At 46.3% G+C, this 16,134-nt stretch overlaps 1 protein-coding gene across 1 annotated transcript in view; it reads right to left on the reverse strand.

The window, feature by feature from the left end:
* Window positions 1–16,134, reverse strand: part of LOC126520759 (Na(+)/dicarboxylate cotransporter 3-like) — a 30,290-nt gene that overhangs the window by 10,175 nt on the left and 3,981 nt on the right. Inside the window, exons 3-8 of the mRNA XM_050169539.3 lie at window positions 8,574–8,689; window positions 7,930–8,096; window positions 7,007–7,076; window positions 6,285–6,473; window positions 5,942–6,064; window positions 4,220–4,297 (exon numbers count right to left, since the gene is read on the reverse strand). Of these exons, the coding sequence (XP_050025496.3) occupies window positions 4,220–4,297; window positions 5,942–6,064; window positions 6,285–6,473; window positions 7,007–7,076; window positions 7,930–8,096; window positions 8,574–8,689 (743 nt within the window). The remainder of the gene's footprint in view (window positions 1–4,219; window positions 4,298–5,941; window positions 6,065–6,284; window positions 6,474–7,006; window positions 7,077–7,929; window positions 8,097–8,573; window positions 8,690–16,134) is intronic.

Raw genomic sequence — 16,134 nt, forward strand, 5'->3', positions numbered from 1 at the left:
CATGTGTGGTTATCGTCCGGCTGAAAGATGTGCGTGGTCTGTCCGCTGTTAGGGAGGCCAAGTGGTGACGAGGAGTCCTGGTCAGATGCCTTATATGGGTCCTGAGTACTTCAATTTCAATGTGGGTCCTGACAAGGTGATCTCCAGCAATTCCTATTGTAGCCACTGTTGAAGCACTCTGAGGCAGGCCTAGACAGATCCGGAGCACTTGACCCTGAAGACTTTGTATTGTGCGTAGATTTGTTTTGCCTGTGTTGTTTATTGCTGGCAAGCTGTATCGCAGAAATCCTAGGAAAAGCACCCTGTACAGTTGCAACATCGCACTTGGCGACATTCCCCAGGTCTTGCCAGCGAAAAACTTGAAGAGGTGACAGATGCCTGTCAACCGTTTTTTCACGTATGATACGTGTGGGCTCCATGACAAGTCCCTGTCGATTATGACACCTAGGAACTTATACGATCGGACCCGTCGTATTATTTGGCCATTTATCATTACATTGTAGTTGGCCATGGGTTTGCGCGTAAATGGCACTAGTGCGCATTTCTCTGAGGAAATTTCCAGGCCTCGATTACGAAGGTAGAGAACAGTTTGTGTGGCGGCTCTCTGAATTCTCGCTCGCAACTGTAGGCGTGTTACTGCAGACGTCCATATGCAGATGTCATCCGCGTACATTGATAGCCTGACTGTAGTTGGCACGTGCTCAAGGAGAGCAATTAGTGTTAGATTAAATAACACAGGGCTAAGTACACCGCCCTGGGGGACGCCGCGGTAGCTATAATGTAGACAAGTATGGCCTTCTTCGGTGCTTACAAAAAAGGATCGCATGGATAAATAACTCCGTATCCATTTAAACATCCGACCACCCACTCCTACCTCTGCGAGAGCAGAGAGGATGGCTTCATGCGTAACGTTGTCTTACGCCCCTTTAACGTCGAGGAATAAGGAAGCGCAGAGACGCTTACGGCATTTCTCATGTTGAATGTAGGTGACCAGGTCGACGACGTTATCGATCGATGATCGACCACGTCGGAAGCCCGCCATGGCATCTGGGTAGGTGTTGTGGTACTCCAAGTACCACTCCAGGCGTCCTAGGACCATCCTCTCCATTACTTTGCCGACACAGCTCGCCAACGCGATCGGGCGATATGATGAGAGTTCCAACGGCGATTTGCCAGGCTTCAGCAGTGGAACAAGGCGACTTGTCTTCCAGGTTGTTGGTAGTGTGCCATCTCTCCAAGATTCATTGTACACCTCAAGGAGAACTCCTCTCGCTCGCTCACCCAGGTGGCACAGAGCTCGGTAGGAAATTCCGTCAGGTCCTGGGGCTGATGTGCGGCTACACAAAGCTAATGCTGCCTTAAGTTCGTGGATTGAGAATGGTAGATCCATCCGGTGATCACGTGGTGGCGGACAGTTACTCGAAGGCGATAATATGTTGGTAACTGTGAGTTGGCCGGATAATCTGGCGCAGAAATCCTCTGCCACGTCAATCTCCGATCTCTTTTGAGAGAGGGCAAGCGCCTTGAATGGGAATCGCTGTACGGGGAGTGTCCGGAGACCACGCACCGTTCTCCATAGTTGCGATAAAGGCTTGCGCGGATCTAGCGACTCGCAGAAGGCAGTCCAACGTTGCGATTCGAGCTTGGCTAACCGGCGCTGTATCTTCTTTTGCGTGCGCCTTGCGGTCCGTAAATCGTCCATTGTTTTCGTACGTCGGTATCTTCGTTCAGCACGTCGTCGGATTGCTCGAAGTCGTTCTAGTTCCACATCAAATTCGTTCAGTTTCGAAAAGCATGTGAGAGTGCGCATAGTGTCTTGCACCGCGCCCTTGATTGCCTCTTCCAAGTCGAAAGATGGATTGGCGTCGCAGTGTTCTTCCATAATAGACTGAAATTTAGGCCAGTCCACTCTTTGGATCGTATCCCGTATTTTGGAAGGGGACAATCCTCTGATCTTGATGTACGTGGGGATATGGTCGCTTCCGTGCGTCTCTATGTCCGCAAACCACCCTGCACGTCTGACAAGGCTTCGTGAGACGAAAGCCAAGTCAAGACAGCTGCTGTAGGTGGAGCCACGTAAGAAGGTAGGACTTCCATCATTCAGCAGCCAAAGTTCATTACTGGAGGCGAAAGATACCAGAGCTCTCCCTCTTGCGTTGATCATCGGACTTCCCCAGAGTGTATGATGGGCGTTGAAATCCCCAGTGATGACCCAGGGATTGGAGGTTGAGGAAAAGATGTCTTGCAGTCTTTTGTAATCAAATCGACTTGACGGAGATAGGTAGGCGCCGACAAAAGTAAAGGCCAAATTCTTTTTCCTTACGTTTAGGCATATATATTGGTTATTGTCATTAGGTGGTACAGGCTGATGAGTGTAGGTGAGGTCACGGCGAATACACACCAAAACCTTACTGTTTTCATAAACAGTTGACGACATAAATAATTCATATCCGGAAAGCCTGATTGTATTCGATAAGTTCGGCTCGCAAATGACGATAATTGGAAACATATTGGCGTACACGAAGCGACGGAAATCCGAAAGGCGCGCTCTGAGTCCGCGCGCATTCCACTGAAAAATAGCTGCTTGTCGGACCTCTTCCCTAAAAGACCGTGGCTGTGGAGCCATGATCTACTCAAGGGTTGCAAGCACCGGACTCAGAGCGTCCAGTACTTGAAGCGCACTTCTGGCAGACGGTGTGTGCATGTTGCTTAGCAACACGCGAATGGCATTCATTAAAGGCCTAATAAGTGCTATCACTTGCTCATCTGTTTTCCGTGACTCCTCGGATACAGCACCTTGCTGTACTGGGGGCGGCTTCTTTTGCGGCTCTTCTGGCGGTCGTGTACGTGGAAGTGGCGGCCATTCCTTTGTGGAGAGAGATCTGGCAGTTTTCTCCCTTCCAACATCGGTGTTCGGAGGGCTGGAAACTTCCGCTGGTGATGCTGCTTGACGAGTTGACTGTTCCGGAAAACTTGATGTTTTCCGTCGTGAAGACCTTCGACGGTGACGTCGTCTTCGCCGTACTTTCACAGCAGCCTCTTTGTGTGTAGAGCTGTCTCTGACCATTTGTTTAAGAATGGTGATCTCTTTCTTGATCTGGGGACAGTCTTTGGAAGAGGCGCAGTGATCACCCTGACAGTTAGGACACTTCAACTTGATTGCGCTGCAGTTGTCTTCTGAGTGGGGTTCGGCACATCGAGGGCACACGGCCGAATTTCTGCAGACACCCTTCACATGGCCAATCTTCTGACAATTGAAGCATTGCATTGGTCTTGGAATAAATGGTCGAACCTGGTGGCGAAAGTGGCCGACCTTCACGTAGGGTGGAAGGCAGTCGCCTTTGAACGTTATTCTCACACAACGTGTGTTGCCGAGGCGACAAACATGCACAATGACGTTGCGTTCACTTGCTGGTTTTATAAGAACTGGGAGGTCTGCATTAGGAATTTCATTGTCAATGTCATAGATGACTCCTGTTATTGTGGCACCATTCGTTGGCATGATGGATCGGACCTTGATGTTTCCCAGCTGCGTTACATGTTGTAGTATGGTCAGCGCGCTCGGGTTCATCACATCGATTGCCAGGATGTTTCGCCTAGTGTTTATCCTGACATCCTTGATCTCGTTTGGCACAGTGTTTTCGAGATACACAGAGAGTGCTTGCCTGTTGAGGACGCGCAGGTTGTCGGTAGCGTTCTGTGGCACAAACAGGATGGAGTGAGGCCATCGTTGAGGCGCTGTTTTCACAGTGTTCGAGCTGGACGCCGAAGATGAGTTGATCATTCTTCGTTTGGCCTTGCGGTACTGGACAAGTCGAAAGCCGTCTTCCGAGGACTCGTCACCTGATGCGGAGTACTAGGTGGTCTACATTTTCTAATGACAGTATACTTGTTATGCTGAAGAGTGATGCTGATGACGAAGCACCGGAAGAAAACAAGAACTTTAATAACTACTACTTATTATATATAATTGTTGCCATTTTTGTTGCTATTTTTTATTCTGAACACCATTTAATAACGCTATAGTGTCCAATGACGGGCCCTTGCTTGCTTATCACTTTGCGGATCTAAACTACTAGTGAAGCACTGTGTCATTGGGAGCATCACTCAGTTTTAGCAAACCCTCTAGAGCACCCGCGTATTTAGCTAGATCTATGTTACTCATACACTTAAGGCTAAATTAGGTCAGTACTCTGTTTTCTTGCTTTCTTCTACGTACTTGATGGATCCGAGTGCCATGTAGTTGCGACGAATTGCAGCCATGGCATAGTTGCTGCTTTCTTTCCCGAGGTTTGGGCTGGAACGATAGTTGACAAAGTGCGTGAATGTAGTTTTCCTGCAGCCTAAGACGAAGAAAGCTCAGAATCGTTGATAAGTATTCTCATTGTCCCCCAAAGTGAAGGTGCAAATCCTTCAGCGCAATTTCTACGCCGCGGTGGCAAAAACACTTATGCCTCCTAGTTATATATTACGTTTATCGACAGGTTGCTCATAGCAAGCAAGAAGAGACCAGCACAGACTATTTTCTTTTACTGCCGTTTGGCTCTGTCAATACATCACCCGCCATGGTAGCTTAGGTACTATACTGTATATGGCGTTGCACTGCTGTGGGCTCAAGGTTGCGGATTCTATCCCGACCGCACCGACCGCATTTTGATGGGACCGGAATGTAATAAATGCTTGTACTTTTATACTTCGGTGCGAAAGAACCCAAGGTAGTAAAAATAATTCTGGAGTCCCCCACTACGGTATGCTTCATAATCAGATTGTTGTCTTTTGCACGTAAAATCCCAGAAGGTAATTTTTTGCACTAGATTAGGTCATCTTCCCTTCATTTTAACGGCCAGCCTTATTCTTCTCAGGAGGTACCTAGAATCACCGGAAACTTATTATCTACCCGGAACTGGACATGTGTTAGCGTATCGAGTTTCGCCAGAGAGAAGCATCGTTTTCTCATTTTTTTAGAAACGAACGCTGTGGTGTACACAGTCTCTTCACTAAATAAATTTCAGGTTAATATCATGGCGAGGCATTATTCAGTCTTCAAAAAAAAAAAAAGACAGCGTACAAGTGATCGGTCGGTCAGTCGGTAGGTAGGTAGATCAGTCGGTGTTAGCATGGCAGTCTGGGCCTGCAATAGCTGCGCCTGTTCTCTTTCGCAGTTCAGGAATCTACTGCCACATGTCAGTGAGTTCAGTGTCGCGTAGATAGGCAAGTAGAAGGTGTGAGATCTCATACGAACTGTACGAACTGTCCTCGACCATTCGGTGAACATGACATGTTGCACAGATGCGTTTGGATATTATCTAGTTTGCAGGTTGTCAACTAAAGTATTCTTTTTAACATTGAAATGCGGGCAGGACGAAACAAATTGTGCCACGTCGCCAATTTCTTGGCATGCTATGAATAACGGAGAGATACGTCACCCAGTTTTGAGCGCCCCTTCTTAACTGCAAGCCCATCCTGTTCTTATTGTATACAAGGTCGAGTGACTTTCAATCGGTTAAACTTGACTACGCACGGCTCATGTGGTGGGGTCCAAAGCGACCGAAAGTGACAGCGAATTACGCCATTTGACAGCCGGTGGCTGATCGGTGTTCTGACTGTTGGTGGCCTTGTGAGCACTTCTTTTCCAATAGCAACCGCTATTTCATTCTTAGTGATACCGACATAGGAATGTATCTTCTGAAAAAACATTATTATTTACTTTGCGTTGTCAAATTATTGAATAAAGCCAGCGATACGTAATTATAAACGTTGCATGAGATCACACGTTGTGCATGGTGCAAATGAACACAATTTTACGCATCAGATTTAGTTGTGTACCTTTTAGTTTATCGCTTCGCTTCATATAGTTTTCAACATGTGCGTTGATATGCGTAATTTCTTTTCATCATTTTTTCATTATTTAGACCTCAATGAAGATTACAAATGAACTTGCCTTTTGCAAGAGAAGAAGAATGGCACAACGATGAGGAATACGAGGGCCGTTCCAATCAGCGCAATCGGCAATGCGAAGAACATCCACAGCGCATAGTCAACAGGAGCTCGTTCTTTGTATAGGCTGCAATGGCATAACGAAACAACAGCTAAACTTACAATAGCTATAGGTGATAATTACTTACAATTTTCTACATTATACTTTACTCCAAGGAATCTTCACTGCACCTCATTAATGTGTACAATACATTACTCTCATCTCTTCATTGAAATTATGCCATGCAGCGGCTCTTTTAAGATGTCCACCTAGTGGCTCTTGTATATGTTGTAAAGTATTGACTCACTCTTCGATGACGAACTTGAAGACGACGTTGGAAGCTCCACTGGTGATGGTCGTGATGGTCCCAATGTTAGCGCCGTACAAGACGCTGAGGTACAGAAGCACACGAACACGATGTTCGGTTGCCTTGTCGATCTGCGGATACTGCTTCTTCGGCTTTATCGGAATCACCACATCAGACTCTACTTCGCCACTGCGCAGAAGTTCAACAAGACCATCGTTTATTAGTGTTGTCTAGGGGACTTCCCTGTTCTTCGCTAGAGCATATTTTCCACCCGTTCGTTCACTCCCGTAAACGTGAGAATGCCTTTCAAAGTCTTCTTGAGTGTGCTTATTGCACGCAGCTCTTAATTTCCGTTGCTGTTCTCGTGTTCATGATGCTCATGCTGAATCCTGCATTTACGAAATGACTGCGCTAAGCGCTCTACGTTTCATATCCTAATATAAGTTATCTCGCAGTGTTTTGTCCAATAAAAATGCGATATTATCGACGAGGCACTTAAATATTTGTCTTAATCTGGTCTAGATATTTATAGGCTTTGGTGGCAGGTAAATGGCAACATGCAGAAATGTGTGATACGCTTCGTCGAGGATGGCTAACACCTTAGTATAAGTCTTCAATATCAAGTGTAAGGTAGCAAGTGTCCGTAAGTTCACTGCCGAGAAATATTTATAACGAGAAATTCACGAACTGAACAAAGCTTGCGCTATTGTAGTCAGGCGTACCCATCCTGTTGTGGGATGAGACTGGTGTTTCCATTGGCGGCAGCAGCTTTCTCGACGCGCTCTCTGAGTGCTGCAGCCAGAAAATGAAAAACAAATATCAGTGAAACGCACAAAGCGATTTAGTGCACATATAAACCTTCGGAAGTGATCGGAAAATTGAGCATTTAAGTATCTTGAGGCGCACTGTATTTACAGCTCTGCAGTAGCACTGTGGCATGCGTTCGAACATTTCATCAAGTACGTTTACATAAACGCAGGCATGTATGTTGGGCATCAAAGAATGGGCACTTATAGAAGAAGTCCTCCCTTTCCCTCCCATCTCTCTCTCTCTCGCTGCAAGCCTAAGCAGATTAGTTCATCCTCACAGCAAAACATCACAGCAAAACACTTTCTTGTCACTGCGCCTAACTTATTCACTGCCGTTCTACTCTAGTTTCTGAGCTGCTTCACTACTTGCAGTTAATTCTAATGCGACTCACAGAGTGTTGAGGCTCACTTTGTCAAATTCTGCATAATTAATTGAAAGGTAGTGCCGATATTTGGGAGCTATGAATAACCAAATCGGCTCATTTAATGTTACTGTGCACGGTCGTTTTAAATGAACTGCAACATGGTTACACTATGAGCCAATCGTTTCTTTTAGAGGATAGTGCAGCTGGTCATAGAGATGGGCCCTCAACACACGTCATGATCCACTCAATTTTTCCCAAGGTCCATGGATAAGGACAGCGTGTTCAGTTACACATAGTTTCCCTATCACTCAAAAAACACTTAAATCGCAGTGCCTTGCCTGACATAGCTAATAAACCTAAATTTTATTTGAGACTTGTCACTTTTATCTTTTCGCACGTCACTCATAGACGTATGCGGACATAAACAATTATAATACCGCGAACGAAAACACCGCGAAGAACAACAGGTACCTGCTATCCCCTCGACATCGATGTTGACCCGCGAAAGGCTTCTGCGCCTCTCCTGAAGCAGCTCGTGCGAGAGCGAGTTAATCACAGGCATCATCATGGCGGTGATGGCAACGTTGTTGATCCAGATGGACAGGAACATGGAGATGAACATGATTCCAAACACGAGCCTGCGTCAAGCCGCACCAGAATGGCGCCAGGATGTAACTCTAGGGCTGTATTTCTCGCAACGCACGTCTACGACGTGCTGTATCGGCAGCTATTCTACAACGATGAACTTTTGTCTTTTTAATATTCGTTCTTCAATCTAGAGCGTGATAGGCTGTTGACAAGAACTCTCTCCACATTGTTTGATTGCTGCGGCGCCTAGCTAATGCTATAGCGATATCCGAAGACTTGGAAACGATCCTTTTATCTTTAGCATATTGGCAGCCACACTGTGAATTCGGTATCCCCATTGAAAAGCTTCCGCTTAGCATCTCACAATGGCGGCACTAAAATACATGCTTCCTGAAAATTGTATAAACGTGCATTGTATTCTCATGCTTCTAGTATTATAGCGAGCTCACTCCACATAGGCTTTGTGCGAAGGCACATGACAGCGCTCTGCTTTTTAAACAGCGTCGGTCAAAGAAACAACAGCTCACATTTTGATGTCTGTGCCCAGGAGGCATAGAGTCTTGAGGGCTATCCTTTGATGCAAGTGAGAATGTTCAATAGCGATAGCCATTATCAGAGTCCCAACAAACATGATATTCGTTTCCTGGAGTGAAGAAGACAACATGGCGATAAGTGCGAGTAGATTTTATAAGTTGTCGATATAGTGCCCCACCGAATTCATATTTACTTACTACGTTAAATTGAAAATTAAATTATGGGGTTTTACGTGTCAAAACCACGATCTGATTACGAAGCACGCCGTAGCGGGAGACTCCGGATTAATTTTGACCACCTGGGATTCTTTAACGTGCTCTTAATCGAAGTAACCCGCCGTGGTTGCTCAGTGGCTATGGTGTTAGGCTGCTGAGCACGAGGTCGCGGGATCGAATCCCGGCCACCACGGCAGCATTTCGATTAGAGCGAAATGCGAAAACACCCTTGTACGTAGATTTAGGTGCACGTTAAAGAACTCCAGGTGGTCGAAATTTCCGGAGTCCTCCACTACGGCGTGCCTCATAATCAGAATGTGGTTTTGGCACGTAAAACCCCATAATTTAATTTTTTTTAATTGAAGTACATGGGTGTTTTCGCATTTTGCCCCCACCGAAATGCGGCCGCTGTGGCAGGGATTTAATCCCGTGACCTCGTGCTTAGCAGTCCAACACCATATCCACTAAACAACCATGGCGAGTGCCTACTACGTTATCGCATACGCTTTTACTGTATAGTCCCTAGTGGTGCGTTATAGGACTGTGCCGAAGTGCTACAACAATTCTGCACTAATCGTATGGTATGGACCTTATCGGATCTGTCTGTCTAAATTGAAAGCAGTGGCAGCTGATATCTTAAATCGTGCTGTTTTATGTGCCGAAACCACGATTTGATTCTGAGGCACGCCGTAGTGGTTGACTCGAGATTAATTTTACCGACCTGGGGTTAATTAAGGTGCACCTAAATCTATGTACAGGGACGTTCTTGCATATCGCCCCCATTGAGATGCGGCCACCGCGGACGGGATTCGATCCCGTGACTTCGACATCAGGAGCCCAACACCATAGCCGCTGGGCTACCGCTGCGTGTGCTGTCATCTTTCTGTGTAACAGAGTACTGAACCAAACCATTCAGAGATTCAACAATGAAGACTGAACTGCTCAAAGGCTAAATTCTAGACTGTTAACTTGTTTAACTTTACCTTGTTGGTTACTTGTTCGTTACAACTATCGAAGCTTTTCGGTACCTGATTTCATGCAGGTTATTATCGTACATAAGAGAGAAAGAGAGAAGCCATGAGGGAAAGACAGGGAGGTTAATCAGGCTTAGCCCTCTAGGCTACCCTGCACTGGGGAAGGGGGAAAATGATTGAAAGAGGAGAAGGAAGACAAAAGTTTACAGTTTGCACAGTTGCACAGATGAGCTATGCATCGTTGAGTTATTCACGGGTGGTCATACAGGCAGGTGCGTTTCAAAAAGCGCAGCAGCGCGTTAGTAGCCTTGCACATTGAAGATGCACGAGGCCACGGGCCCAAGATCTCCCATGTAAAGGGCCTGTCATCTAAGTGTCTCAAAGCTGTCCGAAGGGCACTCCTATCATCTTCGCAAATGGGGCAGTCACATAAGAGATGTTTGGTGGTCTTCTCAACACCACATGTGCTGCAATTGGCAGTCCGCCATTCAAATTCGGAATGAGTATGCGTTTGCAAAGGAACCTTTTATTCGCAGGCGGCACAGTAACGTTTCTTCCCGTCGGTTAAAACCCGGTAAAAGTAAGTTCATATGTGGGTTCATGGCATATAGGCACCGTTTGATAAACTCCGGTGTGTTCCATTTTCTTAGAGTTATAATTTGGGCAAGACCACTGAGGTGCCGCACTGCATCCGTTCTCGTCAATGGTATCGAGGTTCTTTCACATTCACCATGTGCCTCACGGGCAGCTTTGTCGGCACATTCATTGCCAGTAATGTTGCAGTGCAATGCACTGAAATGTTGCAGTGCACTGAAATACAATGTCGTGGCCTCTGTCCACCGCTTGATGATAGCGTGATCGTATGACTGCGGTTTCTGCTACCAAATGTGTGTGCATGTGGGTTGCGGCGCAGAGCTGATAAGAGTGACTGCAGGGTTGCCTTTGAGTCGCAAGATATAGCACATTGATTTGGTGACTGTTGGCGTACATAAAGCACTGCGTCACGGAGGGCGGCAAGTTCAGACCCCGTTGATGTTGTGACGTGGCTGATCTTGAACTTCTTGCAGAATGATGTCGACGGAATAACTACCACACCAGTAGAACTGGTTATAGCCTAAAAGCCATCTCAATAAATGTGAAATCGATTTGAGTAGGAATCAAGCAGTAGATGTAGAGCGGCTTGATTCAGGGCACAGGTTGGCAAGTCGGACTTCTTTCCAACTCCTTGAATGGAAAGCCGCGCTTGTGGCTGCCGGAGACACCACAAAGGACTAGGTGATCTTACTGCAGGTGTGAAATCGGATGGAAGAGAGGATGGGTAGGAGGCTGCATTGCCCGAAAAAGTTGCATCTGGTCTACTTTTCGAGAGAGAAGCAAGCCGTTGAGACCATAATCGGGAAAGGTATCGAAGATGGTTTCTAAGGTCTCTGTGGCGACACACGTACTGATGGGATATTCCCTGGCGATGGCAATCGTTATGGCTGTTGAAGCGCATCGCGGTAGACCAAGACAGGTTCGAAGTGCTTGAGCTTGCATGCTCACAAGCACTCTGACGTTTGTACTCCTGGTGCTTGACAGCACCGAAATGCTGTAAGCCAAGAAACCCATGAAGAGCGCTTTGTACTGTTGAAACATAGAATTACCGACGATCCCCATGCTTTTCCAGCGATGGCTTTGAAAAGGTGATTGGTCAAAAGGAATCTGTTCCTTAGGTAGAATACATGGGGTTTCCAGGGGAGGTCGCGGTCGACAATGGGGGGGGGGGGGGGGGGATCCCTAAAAATCAATGCGTTCTATTGTACAAAATAGGCTGGCCATTAATATACACCGAACATATTAATCTTCAGACCAATTCTTACAGTCTCTCTGAACAGAGAAAGTGCATGTGTAATAGTGGGGTTAAAGATTAATAAGCAGAAGACAAAGATAATGATAAATATCCTGGTAAGGTAACAAGAGTTCAGGATTGCCAGTCAGACTCTAGAGTCTGTGAAGAAGTACGTTTACCTAGGTCAATTACTCACAGGGGTTGCTGATCATGAGAAGGAAATTAAGAGCAGAATAAAATGGGTTCGAGCGCACATGGCAGACATTGTCAGATCCTGGCTGGAGGCTTACCACTATAATTGCAAAGAAAGGTGCACAATGAATGCATTTTATCGGTGCTAACATATGGGACAGAAGCTTGGAGATTGAAAAAGAAGCTCGAGAATAAGTTAAGTACCGCGCAAAGAGCAATGGAACGAATAATGTTAGGTGTAACCTTAAGAGGCAGGACGAGAGAGGGGTGGATCAGAGAGCAAACGAGGATTGCCGATATTCTAATTGAGATTAAAAGAAAAAAATGGAGCTGGGCAGGCCATGTAATCCGTAGGTTAGATAACCTGTGTACCGTTAGAGTTACAGAATGAGTGCCAAAAGAATGGAAGCGCAGTCGACGACGACAGAAGACTAGGTTGGGTGATGAAATGAGGAAATTTGCGGGTGCAGGTTGTAATCGGTTGGCGCAGGACAAGGGTAATTGGAGATCGAAGGAAGATGTATTCATCTTGTAGTGGACGTAAAATAGGCTGATGATGATGCTTATGATGATGATCCAGTCATCGATTTTCGCGTGGAGGTGACTAGTGCAGATTTTTCTCTTGTTTTTCTCTGAAGATAAGTAGACGTCATCGTTGCAGCCTTTTTAAACATTATGCGAAGCTGCGGGCAAGTTCCTCCTGAAGCCCAGATACATATGTCATCTGCGTAAATTGCCAGACTGACCGACTGTGGCAGGGTTTCCGCCAACCGAATCAGAGCCAGGTTGAACAAAACATGGCTCAAAACGCCACCTTGTGGAACTCCATGCCTAGTGTAGGGGTCGGTAGTTTCACCATCCTCGGTGAATACACAGAAGCTCCTTTGGGTAAGGTAGCTCCGAATCCACCGAAAAGTGCGGCCGCCGATCGCAGCAGCCACGAGCGCGTCAATAATGGCTTCATGAGAAACATTATCATAAGCGCCCCTCACGTTTAAAGATAGCGCTACAGAGAAGTGTTTGAATTATTTCTGTTGTTGAATCGAAGACACAATATCAATGACGTTGTCGATCGACGAACGGCCACGTCGAAAACCTGTCATCGCATTTGGATAAAAATTGCAATGGTCTAGAAAGCACTCGAGGCGCGTGACGTTCTTGGGGGCCACGAGCCTTAACAAAACTTTGTAAATATTCCTATTATACATATATATATATATATATATATATATATATATATATATATATATATATATATATATATATAAACCCGCCGTGATTGCTTAGTGGCTATGGTGTTGGGCTGCTAAGTACGAGGTCACGGGATCGAATCCCGGTCACGGCCGCCGCATTTCGATGGGGACGAAATGCGAAAATACCCGTGTGCTTAGATTTAGGTGCACGTTAAAGAACCCCAAGTGGTCCAAATTTCCGAAGTTCCCTACTACGGCGTGCCTCATAATCAGATCGTGGTTTTGGCACGTAAAACCCCATATTTAATATATACATTTGCGTGTGTGTGTGTGTTTGTGACTGTATGTGCTGTTAAGTGTTTATGGCTGTGTATATAATAATCATCAGTACCTGGAGTAGCATGACAAGCAAGCAGCCAGGCTAACATGTCCAGCATATCAATAAACCTTGTTTCGTTTTCTCCATGAGACGTTTCGATGACGCAGCAAGATCTCTCGTGCTTGTGGCGGAGAGCAGCGCACGTTATGTTGTCGTTCCGGGCGAAGAGCAGCCTCCGGTTCTTCAGTGGAGAAAGGTTCGTCCATCGCTGAAACTTGCATGTAGGGAACATAGTACAATTCGAGATTCTTTGTTTGCCCTCTGTCACCTCCAATTGCCTCGCAAAGTCTTCTCCAACATCCACTTCTCAACAGCCTTGGTGGAGTCCCAGTGCCTTGAAGCAGTGGCGTTGCTGAGAAGATCGAAGGTCCTGGAGAGTTCACCATACGCGAAGTAGAGTTTACGGGGGTCTAACGTGTTACAGAATGATTGCCATCGTTCGGCGTCTAATTTGTCTATGCGATTACGTATTTTATTCTGCGTGCGCCTGGCCTCTCTAAAATCTAGAATCGACTTTGTGTGTCTGTATCGCTTCTCGGCGCGCCGACGTACTTCACAAAGCCTCTCTAATTCAATGTCGAAATCCGTGCGAGTATCTGACCACGAAAATTGGCGCAACGCAGCATGCATCGCGTTCGCAATCAAAAGCTCTATGGCACCCTTGCATCCGGCGTGCACAGAGGCTTGAAATACGAGCCAATGAATTGTTCGAGAGGCCATAGGGAAAGACATACTGCTTAGGCCTTTGATGACAACGTAAGTAGGAATATGGTCTCTTCCACGTGTTTCCAAGTCACTAAACCAGTAGACGACGCTCGAAGTAAGGCATCGGGACACCAAAGTAGCTGCTGTACGACGACCCTTTCAAGAATGTTGGGCTGCCGTCGTTCAAAAAGCAGACGTCATGGTCCGAAACAAAATATACAAGAGTCCTGCCTCTTAAATTGGTTCTTGTACTTCCCCAAAGTGGGTGAGGCACATTAAAATCTACTGTGATATCCCAGGACTGAAGGCCGCCGTCAAAACATTTCCAAGCCTTCGCAGTCTAAACGACTTAATAAGGAAATGGTTCATGAGCACCATTTTCTGCAGCTACTTTTATTCTGCCTTTCAGAGAGATTATAGTTCATTGACCTCCAACAGAGCAGATAGACCCCACCCCCCATCGTCGTCGTCGTCCAGGCCCTGCCCACAAAAAAAGAGAAACCTACAGTGGCACGTCAACCTGCTGACACACAAGGCTACCTCACATTCCTGCACCGATGTTGAATGGCATACCTTTTTTTTAAATTATACGCCCTAGCCGCTAACACACCCTCGTTCGTTTCCTCGCCCACCCGCCTTACCCTCTCTTCCCTTTAGAAGCGCCCTACCTATATATACTGCGCCGGAGAAAGCATATGTCGCCTTGAAAAAGACAAGTCCACTTGTCGAAATGTTGGCTCCAGTTTCCACCTTGTTCTCGTTTTGCTCATCGTCTTGAATTTCTGTCTCTCGCCTTTCCCGTGTTTTCCCTTGATAAGAAAATGTAGCTTGGAACGAATGGGAAGGAGAGCCTCTTCTTTATACTAAGGCACACACACTGGTTGTCGTCATGGGGAGGCACGGCCTGGGCCACGTAAGTGCATGAGCTCCTTGCGGACATGAACGAGGACCTTGTTGCTCTTCTCAAACGTGGCGGAAACAAAAGATTAGTATCCTGACAATTTGAGAATATTTGTCACGTTGAGTTCACAGATGACTAGCACCAGGAACCGATTTGCATGTGCAAATTGACGAAAATCGAAAATGTGTGATTACAGGCCTCTTGCATTCCATTGAAGAATTAAAGCATTCTTGACTTCTTGAAGAGTCGCTTCTGCAGAAGTGTACGATCCAGGTTTCTAATGCAAGCTTTCAAGCACAGGAGCGAGAGCATCCAACACTTATAAAGCGCATCGAGTAGTCGAGGATTGTGCATTTCCCAAAAGTGTGCGAATCGCAGCCATTAGTGACTTCAGCAATATAACCACCTGCACATCCTTTTCAGGCAACTGGTCGGAAGCAACAGGTGTAAACGACATATGCCGCTCAAGCTCAGCAGGTGGGCGTGCATTTGGCAGTGCAGACCAGGCAACATCGTAACCACTTTTCTGGGTTTCTTTGTCCTTCATGAAGTTGCGTCTGGTCTCGCGCAAAGACGGCTGTTTTAGAATTCGAGGTGGTGACGCCGCTGGACAAGCTTGGCGCTGTGGGGGCCGAAGATTGTCCGAGGGAACCACTGACATGAAGACTATGGCGGGGGCTCGAGGACGGCTCGTGTTGTATACTGTAGGCGTAATTGAATGCGAAGACATCCTGAGGCTCCTCCACTTCGCTTTGCGGCCTCGCAGAGATTCGAAGCCGTCATCGGCGTGCATAAAGGACACATTAAAGGTATAGGGTTGAGGTAGGAGGGTGAAGTAAAGGGGGCGCCCGGCAGTAATAAGCGTATGTTTGTTCGCTAAATTAAACATGCCGCATAGAGAACAGAGTATTCATACTTGTACATACATAAATTCGTCGAGTTTAGTATTACTCTGGTAGCTTTTTCCTATCCAAAACATTTCAGATGGCACATTGTTGTGGACCAACGTACATACCTACAATTAATGTAAATATCGCACTCGAAACTCGAGTAAACATTCAAACTCATCCTCTCATTTGTTTATTAATTTACTTCCGCGTAACGGGGAATGTCAGCAAGTGTATTGGTATCGGCTTCTCAGTACACTACAAATTGTTCATTGATTTA

Source organism: Dermacentor andersoni, chromosome 3 (assembly GCF_023375885.2).
Source record: "Dermacentor andersoni chromosome 3, qqDerAnde1_hic_scaffold, whole genome shotgun sequence".
NCBI classification, from domain to species: domain Eukaryota; kingdom Metazoa; phylum Arthropoda; class Arachnida; order Ixodida; family Ixodidae; genus Dermacentor; species Dermacentor andersoni.